General features: G+C 38.3%; 1 protein-coding gene across 3 annotated transcripts in view; it reads left to right on the top strand.

Annotated features, from left to right (window-relative positions):
* C1QTNF7 (C1q and TNF related 7) overlaps positions 1–26942 on the top strand; it is a 73377-nt gene that overhangs the window by 42890 nt on the left and 3545 nt on the right. Inside the window, exons 1-3 of one of the 3 annotated variants that reach the window (XM_072737760.1) lie at positions 1350–1506; positions 4246–4308; positions 21005–21250. In XM_072737760.1, the coding sequence (XP_072593861.1) occupies positions 21013–21250 (238 nt within the window). In that variant the 5' untranslated portion in view covers positions 1350–1506; positions 4246–4308; positions 21005–21012. Of the gene's footprint in view, positions 1–1349; positions 1507–4245; positions 4309–12305; positions 12903–21004; positions 21251–26942 lie in introns of those variants that run through there. The other 2 variants (XM_025998450.2, XM_025998441.2) reach the window with 2 other exon arrangements.

The following is a 26942-nucleotide window of genomic DNA, read 5'->3' as shown; positions in this document are numbered from 1 at the left end:
AATAATAGAGGAGAAATACTTATTATATAATAATATTAGGTTAAAGAGAAAGCAAGCAGATGACCCAGCAATCCCACTTCTGGGTACATATCCAGAGGAAAAGAAAACAGGATATAGAAGAGGTATTTGCCCTCCCATGTTTATTGTGACATTATTCACAATACCCAAGATATGGAAACCACCTAAGTGCCTATTAGCCACTGAATGGATAAAGGTGTGGTATATATAATAGAGTATTATTCATCCATGAGAAAGAAGGAAATCTTGCCATTTGTAGCAATATAGATGGACCTTAAAGTCGTTATGGTAAGAGATAAGTCAGACAAAGACAAATACTATATGATCTCACTTATATGTGGATTCTAAAAAAGCTGACTATGGCTACAATGGCAATTGTATTACAATACATATATGTTTCAAACCAACGTGTTTTTACACCTCAAATTTACACAATCTTGTGTGTCAAATATATTTCAATTATAAAAAAAAAAGAAAAAGCAAGCAGCGCAGTGATAGATGATATTACAAATGTTTGTACAGAAGATCTATATGCACACACACAGAGACATAGAACAAAAAGTAATGGGAAAAAGATAAACCAGAATAGTAACAGTGGTTATCTGAGATAGAACTATAATTTTTGTTACTTTTATTTTTCCACCTTTTCCTCTTCTACAGGCTTTCTTTTATGAGTACATATTTAAAATAAAATATGAATAATTCTATATGACAATAATACTCAGCATATAGAGCATAGACAATACATTTTAAGGTTAAAAAAGAACATGTATTTTGATGAAAATTTTGTAAACTATGAATAGGAAAACATATTAGAGGGAAATCTCACACATACACACACACACACACACACACACACACACACAGTCACACAGCCACACAAAAAAATGAACAAACCAAACCTGTCACTGGTTCCATGAGAAACATGACCAGTGGTTGGATGGTTTTCTTACCTGTCTTTACCCAAGGGTGCTATCTACCCTAGCCCTTCATTCTTGCCTTTCTCCAATCCTTCTTGGCATGGCAGTCTAAAAGACCTTTTTAAATTGTATATATGGTCCTGTCACTCCCAATCCTATTATTTACTTGCTTCTTATTACTGTTCAGATAAAGTCCAAGATCCACAATGTCCTTTCCATTCCTGCAATCAACCTCTGCCTCAGCCTCCCCCTGCATTTCTCATTGTGCTTCTCACACTATTCTGCTCCTCACCAGCTTTCTCCTAATTTCTTCAAAGTATCCTGTGCTCTCTCAGTGCCACAGTATCTCTCGAGTTCTTAGCTCTGCCTAGACAGCCTACTCTTTACCCCACCTCAAACCTATTTTCCCAGATACCTGATGTCGCCCTTCAAGTCTCAAGAAATTGCTTAGAAGTTATCCCTTCAGGGAGTTTCTCTAACCACATAGATGAGATTATTCTGAAAACACAGATCTAGAGTCCAGAAGGAGTGCCACCAAAGACATGCATTTCCTAGCACCAGCAAGAAAGTAAATTCTAAATACTGCTATTAAAAAGGGGGGGGGGGGGAATGTCTCTAACTTAGAATTGCTTCTCCTTTCACCAACAGAAACCAAAATTTCTTGAGTAGCACAAATGCCAGTTAATGAGATGCATTACTTCATTAATCTTAACAATCATACCTTGTTTGAGCAGTTTTAGATTTTTAATTTATGGAAGAGAAAAGTAAGATTTAAAGAGCTTTTGTAAATTGCCCAAGGGCGCATGGCTGGGCAATGAAGACTTTGGCCTTCAAAGCCAGTGGTCTTACTCTGCCAGCTGCCACAAAGAAATGTCAGTGGGAAGAGAGAAGATGTGGAGAGTCCTGCTAATTTAAACTGTGGTAACATTCCATTGCTTTCGTCCTTTTTTGCCAAAACCACTATACTCAGCTTGCTTCCCAAGCACACTATGAGTCACTGTTGGGTTTCCAGCTTTCTCTCCACTGGGATGGAGTCAGTGAGAACGTTGTTTTGGCTGGCAGGGGATATGTGTGCAAATGGTACCACCTGCTGCTAAATCTTTGTCTTTGTTAGGTCTATTGTCACTCTTGACTCTGAGACTGGCTCATGTCCATGGGTCTCCTCCCAGAATGCCTCAAATGTTTTCAGCACGAAGCAAAGCAGAGAACAAGAGTCTTCTATCATCCGGGTAGACATTTAGAAACGCCAGGCAGTTGGAATAGAGCTGAGATGCCCACAAAGAAGTCAGTTTAGGGATTTTCAATAAATGTAAGCTATTATTATTATCATCACCACCATCAGACTATTTTTCTGCCTAGATAATGTCACACAGACACTCTCAAAATCCTCAGGATAGAAAGGTTTCATTACTAAATGCCCATGTTACCTCTGGCCTCCCTGCAACCAAAGACAGGCCTCTGGGTGGTCTTCAGATGCAACAAAGTGGGCATAGAGAACACAGGACAGACAATTCATCAGAGAACAGGAACCAAAGCTGCAGAAGTCAGAGCAGCAAAGGCAACACCAGCAGTATTAATTCACCTAGTAGTTACTGAGTGCCTACTATACTCTAGGCAACCTGGGACTCATTCTCTGTGGATTATTTCAGTTAATCTTTACAAGAAGAGCTAAGTGGTATTCCTGTCCTCATATTAAGCTAAAGGTTCGATTTGGGGGTCAGAAAAATCTGAATTTGAATGCCAAATCCATCACTTAGTAGCTGTATGACCTTTGTAAATTCTTTCATTTTGGGATCCTGACTTTCCACATCCATAATAAGCAGATAATAATACCTTCTTCACTAAGTAATCAGGATTCACTACAGCTAGCCTATAGTAAGTACTTCATAAATGAATGCTATTATTTCCTGCCTTCAAATTAGGAGTTCCCATAAATGGTATTGATTATTAGCCCCTTGAAGGACCTCCTCTGGGCTGCCAGCTGCAATCCTTTGGATAGATCCCTTGCCCTAGCACACTGGATAATGTTCTGGGAGGCCAGATATGTGCTTCTCAGTGACCATGAGAGAAAGAGCAGTCATATGTAGCCAACTGGAAGGGAGAGCAGATGTTTTGGCTTCCAAGGTGTTCTGGGAATCCAAGAACAAGGTGAATCTCACCATTCCAACCAGTGCCACCCCACACACTAGCAAATAATTCCTCTTCCTATTGGTGTCTTCTGTGACTTTTTCCTTGCATTTGCCCTGTGGCAAAGTTCTACCTAATTAGGATATTTTGGGTCAAAAAAACGACAAAGCAGATTTAACTATTGGAATGAATTTAAATAGGAAAGTGATATTATTCATTCATTTAGCAAATATTCATTTATGAAGTGCCCATTGTTTGGGTTCATTTTAGTAGCATGCAAGAACCTGGACTTGAAGGCAGAAAACTGCAGAACCAGAGACAGCAGGTCAAAGGCTGTTGCAAGAGGTTGGGAGAGAGACAGGGAAGTATGGAGCTACTCATGAGGCTGTTGAACCATACTGGTCTGTGGTTGCCTCCAGAACCCAATCAGCATTGAAGACTAACTTTCTTGCTCTTATTCTGGTATCTAATTAGAATTAGTCATTAATCCACCAGTATATGCTGAGCATCTTTAGATCCTAGCCCTTCGGTGTATGTGGTGGTATAGGTGAATAAGACAGGGTTCTTGCCCCAAAGGAGCATACTGTAAGGAGTGCATTCTCGTACCTGAGTCTTTATCAGGTGTAACTCATGTATAGAAGCCTAGATTCTCTGTAGAGACAGCAAACCACTTAAAAGTAGGAGCTGGCTTACCCACACTTTTGGGAGCCCCAGTGAATAATACACCTCTTCCCTTCTAGAACTCTAGACAAATTGAAAGGATTGTGGGCATCCACATTATGGAAATAAGTGAAGACTAATCAGATTAGAACAAGAAAAGGCTATTTATTCTGAACTTACTATAGCAAGGGAATCAGCCACCATCACTTGGTTTTGGCAGAGACTCAAAGACAGGCAGAGAGGTGGGGAAACTTTCTAGTAGAAGAAACCAGGAGGCTGATTGGAGGCTGTTGGTCTGGGGAGGAGGAGGGCTTTGAAGTCCAGCTCTGCCTCTTACCAGCAGTGCCAATCTTCCTCTAACCCCAGCCACCTTATCCATCATGAGGAAGTCCTAGCAGCTACCTCATGGGCTCATGGTAAAGAATAAACAACAAATACATATAAAGTACTTAGGAGAGTGCCTTGCCACAATAAACACTTGATAAATGGTAACTATTTTTTTATTTTTCATCATTCAAAGATGCGGCATCTCAGAAACAGCCTTAAGTGTCCATCGATGGATGAATGGATTAGAGAAAATGTGGTATGTATATACAGTGGAATATTATTCAGCCATGAAAAAGAAGGAACTCCTGTCATTTGCCACAGCATGGATGGGCATTACGCTAAGTGAAATAAGACAGAGAAAGATAAATGCCATATGATCTCATGTGAATGTGGAATCTAAAAGCAAAACCAAAAACCAAATTCATCCAACAGAAAGCAGATTGGTAGTTTCAGAGGCTAGGGGTGGGGAGGGAGGGCAACATGGGGAAGGGAACCAAAGTGTACAAACTTCCAGTCATAAAATGAATAAGTCCTGGGAATGCCATGTACAGTATGGTGACTATAGTTAACACTGCATTGTACATCTAAAAGTTGCTAAGAGAGTAAATCTTAAAAGTACTCCTGGCAAGAAAAAAAAACAATTTGTAACTATGTGTGGTGATGGATTTAATTAGACTGTGTGACCATGTCACAATATACATATATAATCACTATGCTGTACACCTGAAATGGATATAATGTATAATTTGATCATATCTCAATGTTTAAAAAAAAACCTACACACACACATGAAGACACAGCATCTCTCACATGCCCCATATTTCTCAGGAAAGTGTGCAAATTGTAGTCAGCACAACCTGAAGGCATAGGGGTTGTGAAGTAGACACAGAGAGGTTTGCTCTGGTGGTCTGTCCACCTGGTTGTTACTGTCGAAGTTCTCCTCTTGCCTATCTTGCCTGATGGCACCATAGCCGAGATGGAAGCGGCAGGAACCAGCCTTGCAGGTTCGAGACCAACCAGCCCCATTCTGTGTCGATGGACTGTTAAACTCCCAAGGCAACTCCAATCACCTGGATAGCCCTCACATTCCAACTCCAGGATTACCTGACATTTTGAAACCACCTCTGGCTCTCCAGTGTTTCCTAAACAATCTCAGGACAGTTTGACAGGTTTTGATGGTAAAAGCCACACGGTGCTATACCGGGCATCAGCAAAGGCCCCGTCCTGGACGTGTGGTGATGTGGAAGACCAGCTCTGTGGCTCTTGCCTCCCAGAGCACATGGCCCTCAGGCTGGCTTTTACTGAACTTCTTGGAATTTCTCTAATGGGTCAGCAGAGAGCTCCCATTGCACTCTGAAAACTTCCCTGAAAAAGCTTGACAGCCTCATAAAACTACATTTCAGAACTTTTAGTGCACAATATGGCAGTCTGTGAGTAAAGTGCTTTTAAGACATTTTTGACTTATCTAAAGTATGCTCTTTTTTGGTTAAGAAGTCTCAAGGGCCAATGGAGACATAGGGTGTCAATTGCTCTGTTATTTGTTATTCAAGATGATAAAAATTCCTAGGTTTTCTGAAATAGTTACAGAATAAATGATATGGTGTGTGGAATTTGCTTCAAAACATACCAAGTGCAAGGGTTGAGGAGAAGGGAGCATAAGAACGGGGCACCAGAGAAACAATATTCTCCTTGGGTAACTTGCAGCTGGGTATCTAGGGCATCAGTATGTATCACTTTCATGTATGTTTGAAATTTTCTGCAATTTTTAAAAAAGTTTCTTATGATTTAAAATATGAGAAGTGACATTGTGGACATAAGGGCAAGGCTCAAGTATTATGGTCAGGGATAATGCTGTTTGTTAATTCTCAGTTATCCCCAATAATGGATATTTCTATAAAAAAAGAATACTGCAATGTCTTAGGAATGAAAGCTTGATGAGAGGCTATGCTTTGCAAGGAGTGACTCTTGGCAATGATACAGGGACCTGAGTTCTAATTCTAACATCATATGTAATTGTGGCCTTTGGGCAAGTCACTTCTTCTCACTGCATCTGTTTTTTAGTCTATAAAATGGGAAAATCAGGCTGATGCCCTCTGAGGGTCCTTCCTTCCCTGATGGCATGAAATTCCTACTGGAATGTGAGCTCTGTTTCACATCGAAATCCCATCTGCCTCTTCCAACTCCCATCTGCAGGGCCTGGGACAGAGCCTAGCACCCAGCGGGGTCCAATAACACTTGTTCATTCAATGAGTGAGTGAATTGCCTTATTGTTAAACATGCAAACTTTTCATACAAGAAGTCACTTCTTTCCCTACAGTGAAAGGATACTGGGTTCAGAAACCACCCTGGGTCTTTATGGCCTGTTGAATTCACCTTGAAAAGCCAGGGAAGTGGCAAATAGGCCTTCCCTCAATGTATATCATCCTCATTGTGGTAACCTATCAGAGTTGAGTCAACCTATCAGTTGACAGCCTGACTCATATAATCCTGCTCACAGTCCTTCAGGGGCTCCTACCACCCCAGGAAAAAGATCAGAACCTTCCATGGCCAGGAGAGCCATCCTCCCTCCAGGATCATCCTCTACTTTGCCCCTTTCTCAATAGCCTTTTTTCAAAATTACCCTCTTCTACCTCAGGACCTTTGCATATGGCAATCCCTCAGCCCAAAAGTGTTTTCTCACAACCTCTTACTGGTTAATGCTTGCTTCTGTTTCATATTTCAGATCAGATGCCATATCCCTAGACAGGCCCTCCCTGATCCAGAGTCTTGGTTATGTCATCCTGCTAAATACTCCCAAAAACACTATTCACCTTTCCTTCAGAATACTTTCTAGAGTTTATTGAATTATCAAATGACCTTAGCTGTTCTTGACATGATATAAGTAAGAAACAACTTTATTCTTCTCCCATCACTTCTTCTAGTCAAATTCTTTTGGATCTTTCTTCCCTGTCCTTTCATGACATCTCAAGCAAATTCCTTAACTTTCTGGTCATTTTCAGTTACATGACCCAGTTTCATTATTTAATTGTGACTCATTTCCAGATATTAAAAAGACATATCTAAATCATAACTTTCATTTCATGTCCAAAACACAGCCTGTTCCCTTTCCATGCCTTCAGCTCAGGATCTGCTAGGATTTTTCACTCTTCCCCCATCTCCTCTCCCTCCTTCCACTTTGAACATGTCTAGATCAGATCAGAGTATAAAAGAATTAGATAAGCATGATCAAAGTATTTTTGCTCAATATGTGCTATTTGTATGGTTATCTCCTGCCACATACAGGTGCTCCAAGTCTTTAAATGCCAGCTATCTCTAATTAAACATATTCCCAGGATCATTGGAAGTTTTTTGAGAGACCTCCATATATACAGTCCCCTGAATGGGTGATCTGCTCTTTGTTTGGTACTTTGCATTGGCCCACACCAGCCTGAGCTTCTGTACTCGTGATATACTCAGTGGCTTCTTACTGTCTTCCTTGATCTAAGAGGACTTTGTCCTAGTATAGAGTCCCATCTAGATGGCCCAACTCCAGCTGGATCCTTAGTACCATCTGTTTCTTAGGAAACTCATGAACCCTTGCCTCTCTAATAATGGCTACCCCTACACTGGCTCCCTTCTCTGACAGCCTTCTGCCTTTATAGAACTATAATTCTCTCATTTCTATGATTCCATAGGACATCAACCTCCAGGGGTGGGTCAAGCTCCCCTAGAACCTGTTTATCACATTTCTCTGATCCCATGAAAGCTGCAAGGCTTACAGATTTATGGTTTAGTTAAATATCTAACTGAGAATTATTAGCTTCTTTCTTGCAAGCAACTTTCACACTATCAGTGATCTCTTGGGGTCCTTGCCATTTGGCCACAGAGTGAGTATCATTCTTCCCTTACCTTCCTCACAGGAAAGGAGGGAAGAGCTCCTCAGCACTCTCTTATCAGCTAATAGGTCTCTACTCTGAAAGTTTTCTTCAGCCATGAATCATTTTGGAACTTCTAGCTTTCTCTTACATGGATGGGAAGTGGATGCTGGACAGTATCAGATCCAGCTGTTTTTAGCAAGTCTTAAATGGATGTGTGGATATTGATTGCCCATTATAATTTGTTTTGAATCCTAAATTGAAACTCCAAGATGATGGGAAGTCCAAACTAACATCTTACTAAATATAGTTCTGTGATTATTTGATGAGTGTCTGTCTTCTTCACTAGACTTTTCCCCTATAAGGGCTTTATGTTTACTCACCCTTGAATACCAATCCAAGAATTCAATAGCTACCATGTAGTAACAGCTCAATAAATATTTGATGAGGTAATGAATAGGAGAACAAGATGAAAGAGGGAGAAAACCGGATTTGTATCCCTGGAACTTTGTTGTTTGGAAGGATTAAAAAGTAGGCCATCATTTCAACAAGAGAAGATTAGATCATTCCCCAAACCTGGCTGTCCATCAGAATTACGCATAGAAATTTTGAAAAATATAAATACTTTGACCTGATCTGCTTATATGCTGAATTAATAGACCTAATTGAGAATGCATGAGCCAAGGAGCATAAGAAAGGTCCAAATAATGTGTCAGGAGGGCTCAAGGGAAGATAAGGCTGTACCTGATGGGGAGCATCAGGGAGACTTTCTGAACTATCAAGGAGACTTTCTGGACAAAGCAATGATTAAGGATTAAAAATGTGAGCAGATGAAGAAAGGGACATAGGAAAGACATGGTTAGCAGGAACTTGCAAGCCAGAGGACATAAAATAAGTAAGGCACAGGAGCAAAAAAGAGATTAGATTCCAGACAGAATCCAGTGCTCCAGGGAGGGGGAGGAGTCAGGTGTGCATTCCACCTAGCTTTCAGGCAGGAACCTGATCTTGTAAAGTTAGCCACACCTTAGGGAGGTATATGGTATGGTGGCTGGTGAGCCAACTATGAATCAGACTACTTATAGTCTTCATCTATAAAAAGGAAATGATAAAGTTACTCACCTCAAGAGGTTATAGTGAAGATTAAGGAAAGTAATGATATAATGTCCTAGCATATAATTGCTTATTGTATATCAGCTAGAACCTTTTTAAAAAAATAATTCTAGTACCCAGCAAAATGGCCAGTTCTGCACACATCTTCCCAACTTTGCATTTGGTCAAGGTCAGGTGGCTTGAAACCGGCCATGATGGGAGGTGTTTTGGTTTAGTTTTTTTTTTAATCATTCATCATCAGGGAAATGAGGGAAATGCAAATCAAAACTACAATGAGACATCACCTTACACCTATCAGAATGGCTAAAATAAAAAAGACAAGAAATAACAAATGCTGGCAAGGATGTGGAGAAAAAACCATTGTGAACTGTTGGTGAGAATAGTAAATTGGTGCAGCCACTGCAGAATACAGGATGGAGGTTCCTCAAAATATTAAAAATATCACATGATCTCATAATTTCACCACTCAGTATATACCCAAAGAAAACGAAAATATTAAATAAAAAAAAAATACATGCACCCCCATTGTGGGAATATTTACACCAAGAAAATTGGCAAAACTACAAACTTGAACCCTTTTCTTGAGAGCTGAACCAGCACATTGTTAGATGCTTTGTGGACATTGCTTGGATTGGCCTAGATTGAACTGATTTCAGTTGAAAAGTGAGTTAAGGCTACAGGAAAACAAAAGCACAAGATGAGAGAAAAAACTTCTCTGCATAGGAAAAATAGAGGAAGACCTTGGCCTTGGCATGACTGGAAGGTAAAAATAGAATCTGATTTTTTTTTTTTACTCTAAGCTAATACTGACTTCAACATATTATTTTACCCATCACTTTCACCATTGTCTCTAAAAAAAAGGCATCAAAAATGCTGAGTGAAATAGTCACTAACAAGCTTTAGCTCCATCAGAGCTCCGACTGCTCTAGGAGACAATTTCAAAGGCTAGTTCTCTTTGTGAAGAATATGTCTGAGAAGATACAGATTATAATGAGTTATCTCAGATGAAAAATTATTTTTAAAATCTAATATTGCAGAACAGAAAAAATAGTGTGATACCTTAACAATACAAGAAACTTTATCATCAAACATTAAAGGGAAATTAAGGAAGCTGCAAATGACACAAGAAAGCAGATATAAATACCCGTAAATTGTATCAATAGTTGGCCATGATAAGCCAGTAACATAAGAATACCTCTGTCTCTTTTGGAAGTCAAGAAACTATTTCTAAGTTCTTTGACAAAGATTGTGCTATTTCAAAGAGTGAATGAGAAAAAACCATTAAGAAGTCACAACTTTATATAAATTAACACATCCAAAGGCTGAAATACCTGAAATTAAGCTTATAAAGACTGGTTTTCTAGTTTAGCCAGTTCAAACCCTTCAGTATAGGGAGTGGGAAGATTCCTTTAAGACAGAGAGTCAAAGCTGTCTTACACATGACAAAGGGTTATTGTGTGATGTTCTCCTGGCACTGAACTAACTGAAGCATTTTACCCCAATGACCTGCTTTGCCTGTTGAAGTTCATTATGGTCATGCCTTTCTTTGCTTTCAATGAATTGCTAGGACCCCATTTGCTTTCATTAGCACATAGATTACCCAAGACCTAAATCCTTCCTTCCATGAACAATCTAAGAATTATAGGGGCTTGCTTGGCTCAGAGAGGCCATTCCTACTCCCAACTTAGGTAAAACATACAAAACAAAAATCTTTGATTGTCCACCCTTCCCATTGATTTAGCCACCAAATGGTGACACTGTTGAACACTAGTAATGCACATTCCAGTAGAGGCTTTTGTAGGGTATGCTCTTGTTGACCCCAGTAATTCCCCCTTACTAAGTTTCAATATAATAATCCTTTTAGTTCACCACAGTGTGTTTCACCACAGTCCCCCAAAGGATATCTGCCCCGACAGAATGACCAAAAGTAGACAAGCTTGCAATCTCACTTATATACTATACCAAAGCCACCACCCCCAAATCCTTTAGATTTTTTTGCCCAGATTCCCACTTACCTCCTGGTCAATTCCTTCTGTGAACTACCATGTCCTTTGTTGATGATAGGCTTTCAACCAGGCCAACCCTATAGTTCATGACTAATTTCTCTAAATTTGCATCATGGAAGAGAATTGGACCCCTGGTTCCTTCCTTCTAGAAGACGATGGGTGCTTTAAGCAAATAATCCCAACACCTCTCCAGCTAAAAATCCCTGAGAGGAGAAATCATTGAGCTACTACCAAGTGCCTCCTTGTATGCATGGCACTTGAGTGACTTCTCTCAATAAATATCTCCTTCAAAGTGACTTGTATCTCTATCCATATGTATAGATGTGGCATTTTTTATAAATTCCGTCTCATCACGTACAAGCACTTTGTTGGAGAACATAAAGAACTGTGAGAAAACTTAGAAATAATGGAAGATATTTCATTTTGAAGATGAGAAGACAAGCTCAGGGACTCCATCTGATTAAGATCATACTCTATAAAATGGTGGTTATCAGAGGAGGAGGGGGAGAAAACAGATGATGTTTAAGGGTACTAACTTATAACGAGTATTCAGTAAGTCTTAAAGATCTAAAGCACAATATAATGAATATAGGCAATATTATTGTACTATAATGATGTAATATAACAACAATCATATTACAATATATAAATATATCAAGTAACACACTTTACACCTTAAACTGCAACAATGCTACATGTCAAATTTACTCAATTGAAAATAAAAGATCCTACTCTAATTTAACAAAAAACTGTCTCACTCTGTGCCCAAGGTATGGTTTTCACTACCTTGTGATAGCATCATATTTTGGATAGCCAACAAGTTCAAAACACCATTTCCTCCAGATGGGAGGGTGGATGGCTAGAACAAAATGAAGTTTATCTGGGTGACAACCTCATCCACCTTCTTGGTCAAATTTATCACCAGTATCCACTTCAATAACTTTGAAAAGACTTCTTCCGATTAGCATTCTCAAAGGCTTGAGAAGAATGGTAGGGAAAGCAAGATAAAAACAAGATTTTTCAGTCACTGAATTTCCATAAATGACATCATGAATTATATATTGCTGTTGCTAAGGAGACGTGAGAAGTACGTATCAGAAGGAAACAAAGAAATTGATTGCATCGAAGATTAGTAGTCGCAGGCTTTGGAGAACCATTCTGCCTTTTGAGTTGTTATGATCAGTTCTCTACAGTAACAAAGACATGTCAGTCTTCCAAAAATACCCAATCATTTACCCATTCAACAGAGAACAAAGAAAAGATCAGTGCAGTACTCATAACCCTCTTCCATTTCACAGCACCCTCTTCCATTTCCATAGGATGACGGACTCTTTTTCCCGCCATATTTGCCAAGAATATTTACCACCTCTCCTTGTTTATTCCATGAAACCACACCCAATCTCCAGAATTTGAAGATTCTACCTTGAAAATTTTCAAATAGGAAATGACTCTTTTCTCTAAGTTAACAACTAATTTCCAGTCAGTGAGTAATTTTTTTCCTGAAACTTCCACTCAGTGGAAAACAAATGAAGAAGGAAAAATTTAAGTAAACAAATCTGCAAAAGAGGCCACGACACACAGAGATGGAAGCACCTCTAAACTTACCAAAGAAAGCGGGAGCTTAAGGTTTATCTCAAACAAAACTGTAATTCTGACCGGCCCCTGATTGAGCCTCACCCCATGAATGACTTCCAGGGCCTCTGGCTCTTTGGGACTAAAGGAGAAAATTTATTTTTAGCACAACTGTTTGGAAACCTCTGAGAACTTGGATCTCTTTTTCTGTCTGGTACCAAAGCAAGTTTTTCGCCGAAGCTCTCATGAAAGATCCTCAGTCTCTTGTGGATTTAGAATCCTGGAGCAACCCACCAACCCAGAGCAAGGTATGATGTTTACTCTTTTTATAGAACTTTGGCAAATGTAGATGCAGTGGCCCGTTTCATTACGGGAGTTTCTGAATTTATTAAACAGACAGCTCTGTTAGAAAAATCCATGAAACTGAAGGCCTGGGTTCAAATCTCTGGCCTGACACTCGCTTTGTGGCCATAGACAAGTTACCTGACTTCTTGAGACATCAGTTCCCAGTCCAACCTACCACGAAAGGGTCTTTTAGAAAAATGATATGAACTTAATGTTGCTCTGTAGACTACAAATGTTTGCCAAATGTCAGCATTTTTTTTTTTACTGTCGTGCCATCATAGCACTTTACATAAAGCAGCCAAAGCTTTAAAAATCACAAGCTGTTCTTGAAGGAAATATTGATGAATAAATATTTTCTTCATCCAACCTTTGGTGAGCCTCTACTGCAGCCTAGCCTTGGTCCTAAATGTTGGTGGTACAGAGTTTATCTTTTGGTGGAGAAAAAGCAATAGATAGTCATAACCCAGTGTGTTTGTGAGGTGCTGCACGCTGCACAGTGACAGAAAGGAAGGTATTCCATGGCCAACCGGAGAGGCAGTTCTGAGGAGGAATACTGGAGCCCAAGGACAGAGCTGAGGAACCACACAACAGAAACAGCTAGGATATGAGCACCTCAGGTCCCCACCCTGTCTTGCTTACTCCTAGTGAGAAGGACCGAGACTGCTATTATGAAATCTCTTCCTCTGCAGGCCAAGGATATGTCGTATTTAGGTCACCCCTAGTTACCTATCTTCTTCCTAATGACTTCCAGGCAAAATATATTCTCAAGTCAAATTAATAATCGAGTCCAGCCCTTTGTCATGAAGTAATATTACAGTTTCCCCTCACATGATGTTGGAGAAAATTTGAGTGTTTGGAGACAAAAAGAGCTCAGTTCAAATCCTGCCTGTGCCATCTTTATGACTATCTGGATGTGAGCCCTCAGTCTCAATTTTCTTATTTATAAAATGAAGGTAATATCATCTACTGCATAAAAGCAGTGTAAGGATGAAGTAAGCAATGTTTGAAAACACCCAGCACAGTAATAAAAATACTAGTATATTCCCTGCATCCCAGCATATCTTGCTTTTTTCACTTAGTATTTTTTTATTTTGGTAAAATATACCTAATATATACTTCACAATTTTGAAGTGTACAGTTCTGTGGCAGCAAGTATATTCACACTGTTGTACAACCATCACACCACCATGCATCTCCAGAACTTTTTCATCTTCACCAACTGAAACTCTGCATTCATTAAATGTTAGCCCCCCAACCCCTCTCCCTAGCCTTTGGCAACAACTGTTTGACTTTATGTCTCTACAACTGTGACTATTCTAGATACATCATATAGGTAAAAATCATACAATATTTGTCCTTTTGAGACTAGCTTGTTTCACTTAGCATCAAGTTTTTGAGATTCCTCCAAATTGTAAAATGGGTTGAAATTCCCTTCCTTTTAATGGTTGAATAATATTCCATTGTATATGTGTACCATATTGTGTCTATCCATTTGTCTGTTGATGGCAGCTGGGTGGTTCTCGTAAAGGTATCCACCTTTTGGTTCTCGTAAATAATGCTGCTATGAGCATGAGTGTACAAATATCTGAGTCCCTTTTTTCGCTTCTTTTAGATAAATACCCGGAAGTGGAATTATTGGATCATATGATAATTCTAGATTAAATTTTTTGAGGACTTAATTTACTGTTTTGCGCAGCAGTGCAGCATTTTACATTCTACCAACTACGTTTTTTTTTTTCCAGCTTTATTGAGCTACAAGTGACATATAACATTGTGTAAGCTTAAGGTCTACAATGTAAAGGTTTGATACCTGCATGTATTGTGAAATGATTATTAAAGTAAGATTAGTTAACACATCCATCACCTCACATAATTATCATTTTTGTGTGCAGTAAGAACATTTTTTGTGTGTAGTAATAACATGCAGTAAGATGTATTCTCTTTCAATATACAAGACAATATTAATTATAGACACCATGCTGCACATTATATCCCCAAAATTTATTCAGCTTATAAGTAGAGGTTGAATTATTTCACCAGCGTCTCTCCATTTCCCCCACCCTCCAGCCGCTGACAACCACCATTCTATTCTCTGTTTATATGAATTCAGAGTTTTAGATTCAACATGTAAGTTGAATCATACAGTATTTGTCTTTCTCTGACTTATTTCACATACTATAATGCTTTTATGGTTCATCCATCATGTCACAAATGACAGGATATCCTTCTTTCATGGCTGAATAGTAGTCCATTATATTTATACCACATTCTCTTTATCATTCATTTGTCAATGGACATTTAGGTTGCTTCCATGTCTTGGCTATTGTAAATAATGCTGCAATGAACCTGAGAGTCCAGATAGTTCTTTGATATCCTGTTTTCGTCTCCTTCAGATATATATGCAGAAGTAGGGTTGCTGGATCACATGGTAGTTGTATTTTTAATTTTTCGAGAAATCTCTATATTGTTTTCCATAGTGGCTATACCAATTTACATTCTCACCAGCAGTGCACAAGGGTTCCCTTTTCTCCATAAACTCAGCAAAATTTATTATCCCTTCTCTTTTTGATGATAGCCATTCTGACAGATGTAAGGCAATACCTCATTGTGGTTTTGACTTGCACTCTCCTAATGACTAATGATGTTAAGCATCTCTTCATGTACCTGTTAGCTGTTTGTATGTCTTTGTTGGAAAAATGTCTATTCAGATTCTTTGTCCATTTTTAAGAAGATTATTTGTTTTTTCCTGTTAAATTCTATAAATTCCTTTTATAATTTAGGTATTAACCCCTTACATGATATATGGTTTGCAATTCTCTCATTCTTTAGGTTTTTTTCATTTTTTGTAATATCTCTTGTGCTAGGCAGAAGCTTTTTAGTTGGAAGTAGCCCCACTTGTTTATTTTATGCTTTTGTTGTTTGTATTTTGGTGTCATATCCAAAAATACTGTTGCCAAGACCAATGTCAAGATCTTTTTACCTATGTTTTCTTCTAGAGGTTTTATGGTTTGGGGTCTTATATTTAAGTCTTCAATCCATTTCAGGTTGATCTTTTGAGGGGTGTTAAGTTAGGGATACAACTTCATTCTTTTGCATGTAAATAGCCAGTTTTCCCAACACCATTTATTGAAGAGACTATTCTTTCTCCACGAAGTAAGTATTCTTGGCTCCTTGTCAACTATAAGTTGGCTGTATACATATGAGTTTATCTTATTTTTTTTAAAAAAAAGAAGGAATATCAATCCATGGGTGCATTACCTAAAAGTTCAGTTTTTGCAATGATTTGTTCAGTATTTCTTCAAGTATTTTTCATGGCTAGTTTAGCAAGAACAAAGGATTCTATCACTAAAAATCTCACAAGACACTACATGCTTACATTCATGCTTTACAAATTCAAAATACACATTCACACAAAGGCTGTGAAATCTAAAGTACCACAGAGTAAATAGAAATTTAAAAAAACTAAAAATCTGTTACTTTGTAATCCCTACAGAAAAATAGAATCCATTAACATCCCAGGACAGATCTGTTCAAGATTAACAATATTTCCAGAGCTTTGATTTTCTCACTCCAAAGGAGCATGATGTTGAGAAAAAATACATTTTAGCACATATTCTACATAAATTTGCATATTCAATACAATCCATCAAAATATTTTGTATGAGGAGTGACTGCAAATGTGTCTGAGGTTTCTTGCTGTAGTTCTGAAAGTGATCTAAAATTGGATTATAGTGTACATTGAGCTGAATACTTCAAACTGATGAAATTTATAATGTCTAAATTAAATCTCAATAAATATTGCTGTAAAAAATATTGTAATGTTTATAAAACCATGACCCACATAATTTTGTCCCAGCCAAAATAACCAAGTTCACTACAAACTGGTGGGAGAGTGGGTGAAAGATGGATTATTCAATACAGGTGTTGAAAATATACAGTTGGATCTCTATCTCACACTTGTTATCAGAAATATTCTAGGATCACCTGGGTTGCAGAGTCGGTTAAGCATCCAACTCTTGGTTTCAGCCCAGGTCGTGATCCCAAGGGTCATGAGATTGAGCCCTGCGTCAGGCTCTGTGCTCAGAGTCTATTTAAGATTCTCTCTTCCTCTCCCTCTGCCCCATTCCCTATTCTCTCTTTCTCTCTTTCTCTCCTGTTCTCTCTCAAATAAATAATCTTCAACTGAAAAAAAAGAAAGAAAGAAAGAGAGAGAGAGAGAGAGAGAGAAAGAAAGAAAGAAAGAAAGAAAGAAAGAAAGAAAGAAAGAAAGAAAGAAAGAAAGAAAGAAACATTATAATGGGTCAAATATTAAATGTGAACAAGTGAAACAACAAAAGAACTGAAAATGGGAGAATTTTTTTTATTATCCTGAAGTGAGGAAGGCCTTTCAAACACAATAAATTGAACTTCAAGAATGTTGGGGTTTTCTTTTTTTTAAGATTTTATTGATTTATTTGAGAGAGAGAGAGAAAGCATGCCAGAGATAGCACGAGAGAAAGCATGAGCTGGGGAAGAGGAGCAGAGGAAGAAGGAGTGAAGAGATTGACTTGGGGCTTGATCCCAGGACTCCAGGATCATGAACTAAGCCAAAGGGAGACGCTCAACCAACTGAACCACCCACGTGCCCAAGAATGTTTTTATGGTAAAAAATATTTTTAAATGCAGGAAAAGGCAAACTGGGAACAAGCTATTTGCTGCTCAAATAATGAACTATGTACAAATAAAAGAGAGAGAGATTGATTGATTGCACTATTGCTTATACAAGAATGAAAATATCCCAAATACTCATCAGTAGGAGACTAGTTAAGTGTAATGTATCCATATGGTAGATAATCTATAGTTTTTTTTCTTTTTTTTTCCCACAAAACTCAAACCCACCTCCCCCAAAAAATCTTCCTCCTTTTCCACAACTTGATGTTTTGTGCTACAGAGTGTTCTAGATGGTTGTAGAAGTCAATGAGTAGGACAAAATCCTTGCCCCTCATGGAGATTACCTTCTATCAGATGGAGATCTTCAATATTTTTAAAGCACAATAAACATAATAATTTAGTGACTTAGAGATGATGAGTACAAAGAAAAAGAGAAAACAGTAGAGCAGAATGGGGGGGTCAGGAGGTATAAAAGATAATTGTACAGTATAATAATTGGCTTCAGGGAGAGGGCAGAAAAGAGAGTGATGAGAGAGTAAGACATGTGGATGTCTGGGGGCAGAGACTTCTAGACAGAGGGAAGAGACAGCGTGAAGGCCCTAAGGTAGAATATTCCTGGTGTCTTTGAGAAACCCAAGGAATTCAGAGTGACTGGAGCTGGAGAGCGGGAAGGAGAATAGTGGAAGAAGCAGGGAAGTAACAAGTGTAAATGCCTAATCAAATAGAGCCCTGAAGATGATGTACCATGAGGCCTTTGACTTTTCAGTAAAATGAAGGACCATGGCAAGGTGATGCCACTGTAGTTTCCATTATACCTGATACCTCTTTGTCATCCCAATAAATTGAGTCCCAAGACTCAAGTGGCCACTTACCACCATGCTGTCGTCATGCATCAGGAAGCATATCATATTGTTCCTCAATTCTGATGAGGATTATTAATGGATAATCATTTTGAGTGACTTTCAAAAATTTTAACTGGGAGGGGCACCCAGGTGGCTCAGTTAAGCGTCCAACTCTTGATTTTGGCATGGGTCATGATCCCAGGGTTGAGACTGAGCCCTACATTGTGCTCCACTCTGAGCATGGAGCCTGCTTAAGATTCTCTCTTCCTCTCCCTCTCCCCTTACCCCTACCCCCCTCCCTCTCAAAAAAAAATGATAAAATTCTAACTGAAGATGCTTCCAGCATTTAGACTACTATACAGACAATATTCTAATGCATTTGTCAATGAAAGGCAAACCATTTGTTTGATGAATGCATCGGTTTTAGTTGTGTTAGTTTTTACCTTCTTTGAGCACTTTTTAGCCTGGCTATTGGAAATGTTAATATCATTCTACCCACCATCACTCTTACTACAAACTTCTTCATAGACTGGTCCCTGAGTACTGGCGTGTTTGTGTTTTTCAGCATCTCCACTACAGTGCCTGAGATGCCACTGCCCAAAGTGCCCTCTCTCCACATAATTTCAAGTCCCACTTAGAATCAAATCCTGGCCTTAGCTACAGAAGCCCATTCCATGTCTCTTTAAACACCTTTTTATGAGTATCTTCTATGAGCATGTTCTTGTCTTTCAAATTCCTTCTTAAAACCTCCTTTAATCAGTTTTTTACAAGAAAAAGCTAGTAATTAACTCATTGTAGTTTGTTTTAACCATGTCAGAGGTATGGATAAAATGTTCTTTCATTTTCTTTCATCTGGAAGACTCTTGAAAGGGCTCGTATCTTTATCAGATCTGATGGGCTTCTCCAAAGGGCCTTAATCCCAGTTGAGCAATGGGATCACTAATTTTGAATTCATGCTACATTATAGCAGACAGTACACAGCAAAAATATTCTCCTGGATTTGGGGAAGGGGAGATTGGGGGTGAGAGACATTGGTAACATGAAGATTTGGTCAAAGATACAAAGCCTATATTTGGGTAAGTTGCTTTAGTTTTTCACTAATAAGATTTCTAGGAATCAGACATATTTTGAACCACATGTGCATACTGTGTTTTTCTGTTTGTCATTCCTATGCTCTGGCAAATTTCTAGGTCTAATTCCAAGATGTTGCAATTTTCCCATGGGTGTCATAAAACTGGTACAGTGTGCCTGGTTAATTTTCTGATGTGGCTGTCAAAAAACAAGGAAACTCCATCCGATTGCTTTTTTCACATTTTATGATTATTTCCTTTGGGCGAGCATAATGCCAGGCATATACGTCAAGCATTGTTGAGATTTCTTATTAAAGCACAGGTCCAACTATCCAAAAACTATTAATTTACACCACTCTGAAACCATGTGTATACAATCTCCCATCCAAGAAGCTGATAATCCTAAGGACCATTTAGCCTAGAAACTCAGGTGTCCCAGCCTATACGGCCCACCTCTCAGTTTAAATGTCAAATGTCATGCTAATAAATGATCTGTCATTTCAGGATCCTATTTGTGGAGAGAAAAACCAAGTCCTATTAAATCATAGCTGAAGAGACCTGTTGTCTGCTTCCCCAGGAGCACGTGGCACCATGCATGGTTTAATTTCACTCAGCTCTTTAATTGAGCCTTGGTGCTAACGGCTTAATGGTTCACCAGGGCATTATATCCTACAGATTTTAAATTAAAGTTTGAGACCCCCCTGCAGGACAATGCACAGTACTCCAATTAACAGTAATTGGTTTTACACATGATTATCAAGTGAAAAACATGGTTTTCCTGAAAATGCCACTTCTTTTCTCCTGCTTTAAAAAGCCCATAAATTCAAAGGAAACAATCATGGATACATCAAAGATTAGACATACAGATGTCTAGCATAGCATTTATACTGGCGGAAAACTGGAAGGAAATATCTATGATGGCAAATCGTGTACATTAAGGATAGTGGAGAAAAATACAACTTTTTAAAAATCTTATGAATAATTTTTGACATGAGAAGATGCTCATTATATATCACTGTTAAGTGAAAAAAGTTTAAAAAATACAAGAGTGCCATAATATCAATTTTCTCCACAGCATCGAAAGACCAGAAGGGTGTATGTATCAAAATGTAAGTTGTAATTATTTCTAGTGGTGAGAATAATGTTAATGTTTGTCTTACTCATTTGCATTTCTAATTTCCTAAAAATAATGCATTATTTTTGCAAAAAGAAAGCCTCATTTTTCAAGATCCATCATTGACCCTACAGGAAATAATGCAACAAGTGCGTTTATTTTGAAATTGTTTAAACCAAGCCTTCATCTCCACCAACCCTTGGGTGGGGCACTGAGAACTCTCTATCAGTAATGCATTCATAGTTTCCAAGGAAATTATGAGAGTAAACTGAGGCTTTCTACATGCATGGAGAGGTGAGCACTGGAGTGAGTGGTCTAATTCTCATGTTCATTTATGCCAAAACTCTCCCCCGAGAGGGTGCATTTATGTCCCTGTGTTTCTTTTCCAGAGCCAAAGATGTTTATCTTGCTCTATGTTACAAGTTTTGCCATTTGTGCCAGTGGACAGCCTCGAGGTAATCAGTTCAAAGGAGAGAGCTACTCCCCAAGATATATCTGTAGCATTCCTGGCTTACCTGGACCTCCAGGACCCCCTGGAGCAAATGGTTCCCCTGGGCCCCATGGTCGGATCGGCCTTCCAGGACGAGATGGTAGAGACGGCAGGAAAGGAGAGAAAGGTGAAAAGGGAGCTGCAGGTAATGAGTGATCAAGTTCCCTAAACTCCCCATGTCTATGCTCAGTGGGGAGTCTGCTTGGGATTCTCTCTCCCTCTCCCTCTGCCCCTCCTCCCCTTTGCTCACTCTCTCCTTATCTCTCTCCCTCTAAAATAAATAAATCTTTAAAAATAAATAAACATCCCACATTCACTCCCACCTTAAACTACTTCCTTTCTTGCCTTTTCTAATGACAATTGCTCCTGAAATCTCTTCTCTACTTCGCCTTCCTTAATCATGATTTATTGAGCCCTTACTATGCTTTAGATACTGCTCTAAATTCTTCACCTGCAACCTTATTTTACTATAATGACATCTCTTCTAGTTATCCTGTTGTACAGATGAGAACACAGAGCAATAGCATGGTTAAATTAATTACTGGAGATGGAAATTCATTGCCAGTGACCAGCAGAGCTGGATTCAAACACTGATGCCCATGACCACAGGGCTATTGCAGCTAGCAGGCAATGTCTGGATGTGCAAGGGCATGGATGGATAGCAGACAGATGGACAAGGAAGGGAAATGAACAGACGAAGCAGAGGCAGGCATCCCAAGAACCAAAAGCACACGTCACCTTGCTCTGCACTAATAACCTGAGCAAAGTTATATAAAGGACTTCTAGATTTTATTTTTCACAGATGAAATGACAATGGTACCATATAGTCCACCTTTCCTAGCTCACCTCTTTCCCACCTGTCCTGTAACAGCTAAAAATTAGATTCTTACCACTCTTCATGGTGACACGATTGCCCCCTATGACTTCAGTAATTTTTACTTTTTTCCCCACAAATAAGTGGGCCCAGGAAGATTGCCAGATTCTGCAATCCTTCAGAGTAAACCGAATTCAAATTATAAGAAGCTTTGTTAACTTTAAAAGAGGAAGTGATTTGGCATCAATCTTTGAAAACAAGTTTCTGAGCGTAAAGGCTGGGACAAAAGATAGGAAGAGAAAAGTCAATCTGTTCTAAGAAACATATCTCTATCTAGTAATTGCACCTGATTTACTGGCATTCCTTGAAACAGTAACAATATATATGCAAGTTACTGGATAATGATTCATTTCTCAATTTGTCATGCAGAAAATACTTGGGAAATCAGTAGCTACCAAATGTGTATGAATATTGTTCAATATTAGATTAAAAAAAACCTTTAGGTAAAGGTTCAATATCAGATAAAGGACCTTTAATTTGAAGCTTATGTCTTATCTATGGTAACACCTATGAATACAACTTACTGCTGTGTCATGATCATGAATAGCCTTGAAATCCTGTAATAACACAAGGAACAGAGTTACATACAGCCAACTCTTTTAGTTTACTCTGTCTGGAAGCAATAATGTAGTACTCACACAAGCAGGCATAGGAGTCCTTCGGATTTAGGCTCAAACCTTGGCTCCTTCAATTACTAATTTAGTATCCTCAGGCAAATAACTGCTTTGAGCCTCGGTTCCTTCATTTGTAAATTGGGAGTATTAAGGATGATTGTGATGTTTAAGCACAATAATACATGTACAACACTTGTTAGAACAGCTGCTGTGTGGTAAGCACTCAGGAAATGTTAGCTGTCATTACATATCACACGGTGCTCTGCGAACATGAGTCATAGCTAAGTACTTGAATATCCAAAGTCATGTAATAAACTAGAAATGAGTGATGTATTTCATGAGTATCATTGAAAAATAGGGGTGATGGGCATTAAGGAGGGCATGTAATGTGATGAGCACTGGATGTTGGCAAATTGAATTTAAATAAAAAATTAAAATTAAAAAAAAATAAAATTAAAATAAGTAAAAATAAGTATGTAGATATGCATTCAGATTACATTGAATGTTCATAATTGCTACAATTTTAATCATACAAAGCGAGCTACACCCTCATATTCATTTATCCACCCATGCATTATTCTTCAATAAGCTTCTTGTGTACCTATTGCTATCTGGTGTTATTCTGGACCAGTATTTCTCAGCTTCCACCCTAATGACATTTTGGGCCAAATAATTAGTTGCTGTGGGATGGCTATCTTCTGTATTGCAGGACATTCAACAGCATCCCACTAGATGCCAGTGTCACCCCCACCACCCATGACAACAAAAATCTCCCAGACATTGCCAACCATCCCTTGGTGGTAGTGTAAAGTTGCCCCTGGTTGATATTACTGTTCTGGACAATGAGAACACAAACATGAATAAGGCATTGCCCTTGCCTTGATAAACAATCATGGAGGTCCGGGAAGCCAATATAGAAACATATAATTACCACATTCATCATCATCATCATAGCCATTTATTAAGAACTTATTGTTTCAGAAATTTTACATTTAGTACTTAATGTCCACATAACCCTGTTAGAAATCAATACAATAAGCAATAATAATAATGATGTTACAGTGAAAACATTGAGATTCAAAAATAAAATCACTTTCCCAACCTGAGATTACTTAAATCCAATATACACAAATACACATATAAAGTGCTTAAACAGATAAGAAAGGTAGGAACACCTTTGTGATCAATGAAAAACATATCCCATTTATGAACAACAGTAACAGAGACCTGGGGCTTTGGGGATAAGCTTTTAATGCAGCTGGAACTGGACACAACACGGCTAGGAATGTTTGGTTCTTCTGTCCCCTTTAATGACACCACAAATGTCTTCTCTTCTCATTCACCTACTGTTGGTAAACATCCCCATTATATACATCCAACCAAGTGCAAGCAGAATCAAGAATTTTTTGTCCAACTTCTCTACCTTAAATTACAAGTACAGAACTTCTTATACCAAATTAGGAATTTTCTGTTAAAAATATGTGTCTTCCTTACTGGTCTATTGCAATTACTCTTGTAACATCATATCACCATTTAATTTAATCTGAATGCATCCCTATAGATATCTTCAAATAATACTAGAACCACCCCATGAAACAGATCGATCATATGGTTTTAGATATTCATGAACTTAGCTATGACCAATTTATTCAGATCATGGTATAGTTGGTAGTTACAGCTAACTTGAGAGGGGAACAGGTGTCATTCATGTCAATGTCCCACTCAGCCCCTAGTATAGTGCCTAGCAGGTAGTGAATGGTCCATCAATATTACATGGTTTAGATATATGTATGTATACACATAAATATGTGGATAATGCATGGATGGATGGATGGATGGATGGGTGGGTGGATGGATGGATGGGTGGGTGGATGGATGGATGGAAGAAAGAAATAGCACTGAGGAAGAAAGCTTTGTAAGCTCATTTCAAGGAGGACTAAAAAGAAATCCTTTCTCTCCAAACATCACTACCTAGCATAGACTAATCACTACTCCATAATTCTCTCTACCCAAGCATATGTCTAACTGAGTAGGAAGAAGGAGAGTGATGTATCCCTTCTTTCCATTATTCATTAATTGGCCCTTAGCACAGGTACAAATCCTTCATGCAAACAGGAAGAATTACTTCGAAGTTATTACAGCTAATCCTGATTATCTAATTCAATAACCATAGAAAATCCAAATACTGAGATTGTAAAGACCTTTACAATTAGCACTGTAAAATTCCATCTTAATATTTATGGTTTTGTCCCAAAGAATTTTCAGTAGGATGAGACCTTAAGCAACCTAGTCCAACACTTTCATTTCAAGGACTGAGAAAATATAGTCAGAGAGAACTTATTCAAATTCACCTGACTAACCCATGGATGAACTAAGGATTTATCCCAAGTCTGTTGAACCACTGTTTACTGCTTTTCCTGCTAGGTTTGGAGTGGACTTAAATCCGATTCTTCATATTACAAATGGAGCATTTGAACACAGACAAGAAGTGACTTGCCCAAAGTCATAGAGGCAGGAGGATTGGAGAACCTAATGAAATTTAATAGTCAAAATTGTTTCTGATGACAAAAGTTTTTTAATTAATACATCTAAGGTCACTCATGGAGACAACAAAAGTTAAGCTCCTGTTGAAAATAAAAATAACAATTTATAAATTGTGGTCCTTGATTCACAAATAAATTCAACAGTAAAATAATATTCATATTTTATTTCTACTGAAAAGAAGCAATATTGAAAGATCAGACTCTTATGGCCTCATTTCAAGACATAAATACCAGAGTATATTCTGGCTGGGACCAGTGGAATTTCAACTTCACAACAAAAGCCATCTAGAGCTTGAGGAGATGTCCTCACATCAGTTATGAGATCCCAGTCACTGATCCCAGTCACCAAAAAAGGGTTTTGTTAATAGACTCTTCTGTGCATCATAAATTGTTAAACAGCTTATTTCCAAAATTATCAAAACAAAATACTGGATGTTTTAAGGCTAAGGCATTGATTCTCCTCAAATTAACATTATCTAGAACATTTGCTAAATTTGTCAAATAACTGAAAAATAATTAAGCTCATACATTGATATATGTGTAACATTCAAATGTTACCAGAGCACTATCAAGATAAAAAAGCTTAGCTTAATAAAATTTCCAGAGAACAAATACATAGTTAAGAGTGAAACTACAGAGTAGACCAATAATATATTTCCATTGACTACAAAAGTAAATCATAGGGCAGCCCCAGTGGCCCAGCGGTTTAACATAGCCTTCGGCCAGGAGTGTGATCCTGGAGACCAGGGATTGAGTCCCACATTGGGCTCCCTGCATGGAGCCTGCTTCTCCCTCTGCCTGTGTCTCTGCCTCTTTCTCTCTCTGTGTCTCTCATGAATAAATAAATAAAATCTTTTTAAAAAATAGTACATCATAAATTACCAATAATTTGGATACTTTTTGAGGGTATATCATTATACAAGTATTATTTATGGAATGAATTTAACCATAAAAATTAAATGACATTTTTATGCAATTAGTCATTGTATGTGTGTGTGTGTATATATATATATGTATATGTATATATGTACACACACAACTATGTATATATATAATTAAATATTGCTTATCCCTTTCAACCAATGATCATAATTTCTCTGCTTTTAGCCTATGGTTGATCTGTAGTTATAAAGATTTGGACAAACAGAAAATATTTCACTGTGGTGATTTTGAATTTGTTGAAATCCTTTCACAGATATTATGTCTTTTCTATATATAAGGAGACCCAGAGAAATTAAGGGACTTGCCTAAAATGATACAACCATTTAGCTGCAGAGCCAAACAGAATTTAGGATTCTTGATTCCAGCCCCAAAGGTAAGAGGCACTTTGATGAAGGGGAAGCATCATTACACTAGGACTTGGATTCCAGTCCTAGCCTTGCTACAGAAGCGAGTTTCTTCACCATTCTGGGACTCAGTTTTCTCCTCCCAAAAAGAGCTACTGCATAGTGGTAGCCATCACTGTTGTTTGGTTATCATGGCATATTGAGCCCTCACTATGTGCCAGGTGTACTTTACAATGTACACTCTAGCTTCCCCCCCAGGGGGATGTTCAGGCTCCAGAGTCAGGTAGGCATGTGTTCAGGTCACAGCTCCATCACTTACTAGCTCTGTTACCTTGAGCAATCTAACTTATCTGTGGCTCAGTCTCCCCATCTGCAATGGAAGCAATAATAATTTCCTAATCCATAAAGTTCTTGCAAGACCTAAAGAAGACAATGCCTGTGAATAAAGTGCTATACCTGGTACACAGTAAATGTTGAATAAATATGAGCTAATCAAGTTTTCATCAATTCTTGTACTATA

This window comes from Vulpes vulpes, chromosome 14 (genome assembly GCF_048418805.1).
Source record: "Vulpes vulpes isolate BD-2025 chromosome 14, VulVul3, whole genome shotgun sequence".
Classification (NCBI taxonomy): Eukaryota; Metazoa; Chordata; class Mammalia; order Carnivora; family Canidae; genus Vulpes; species Vulpes vulpes.
The sequence above is the reverse complement of the archived record's forward strand: the minus strand, read 5'-3'. Positions and strand labels throughout refer to the sequence as shown.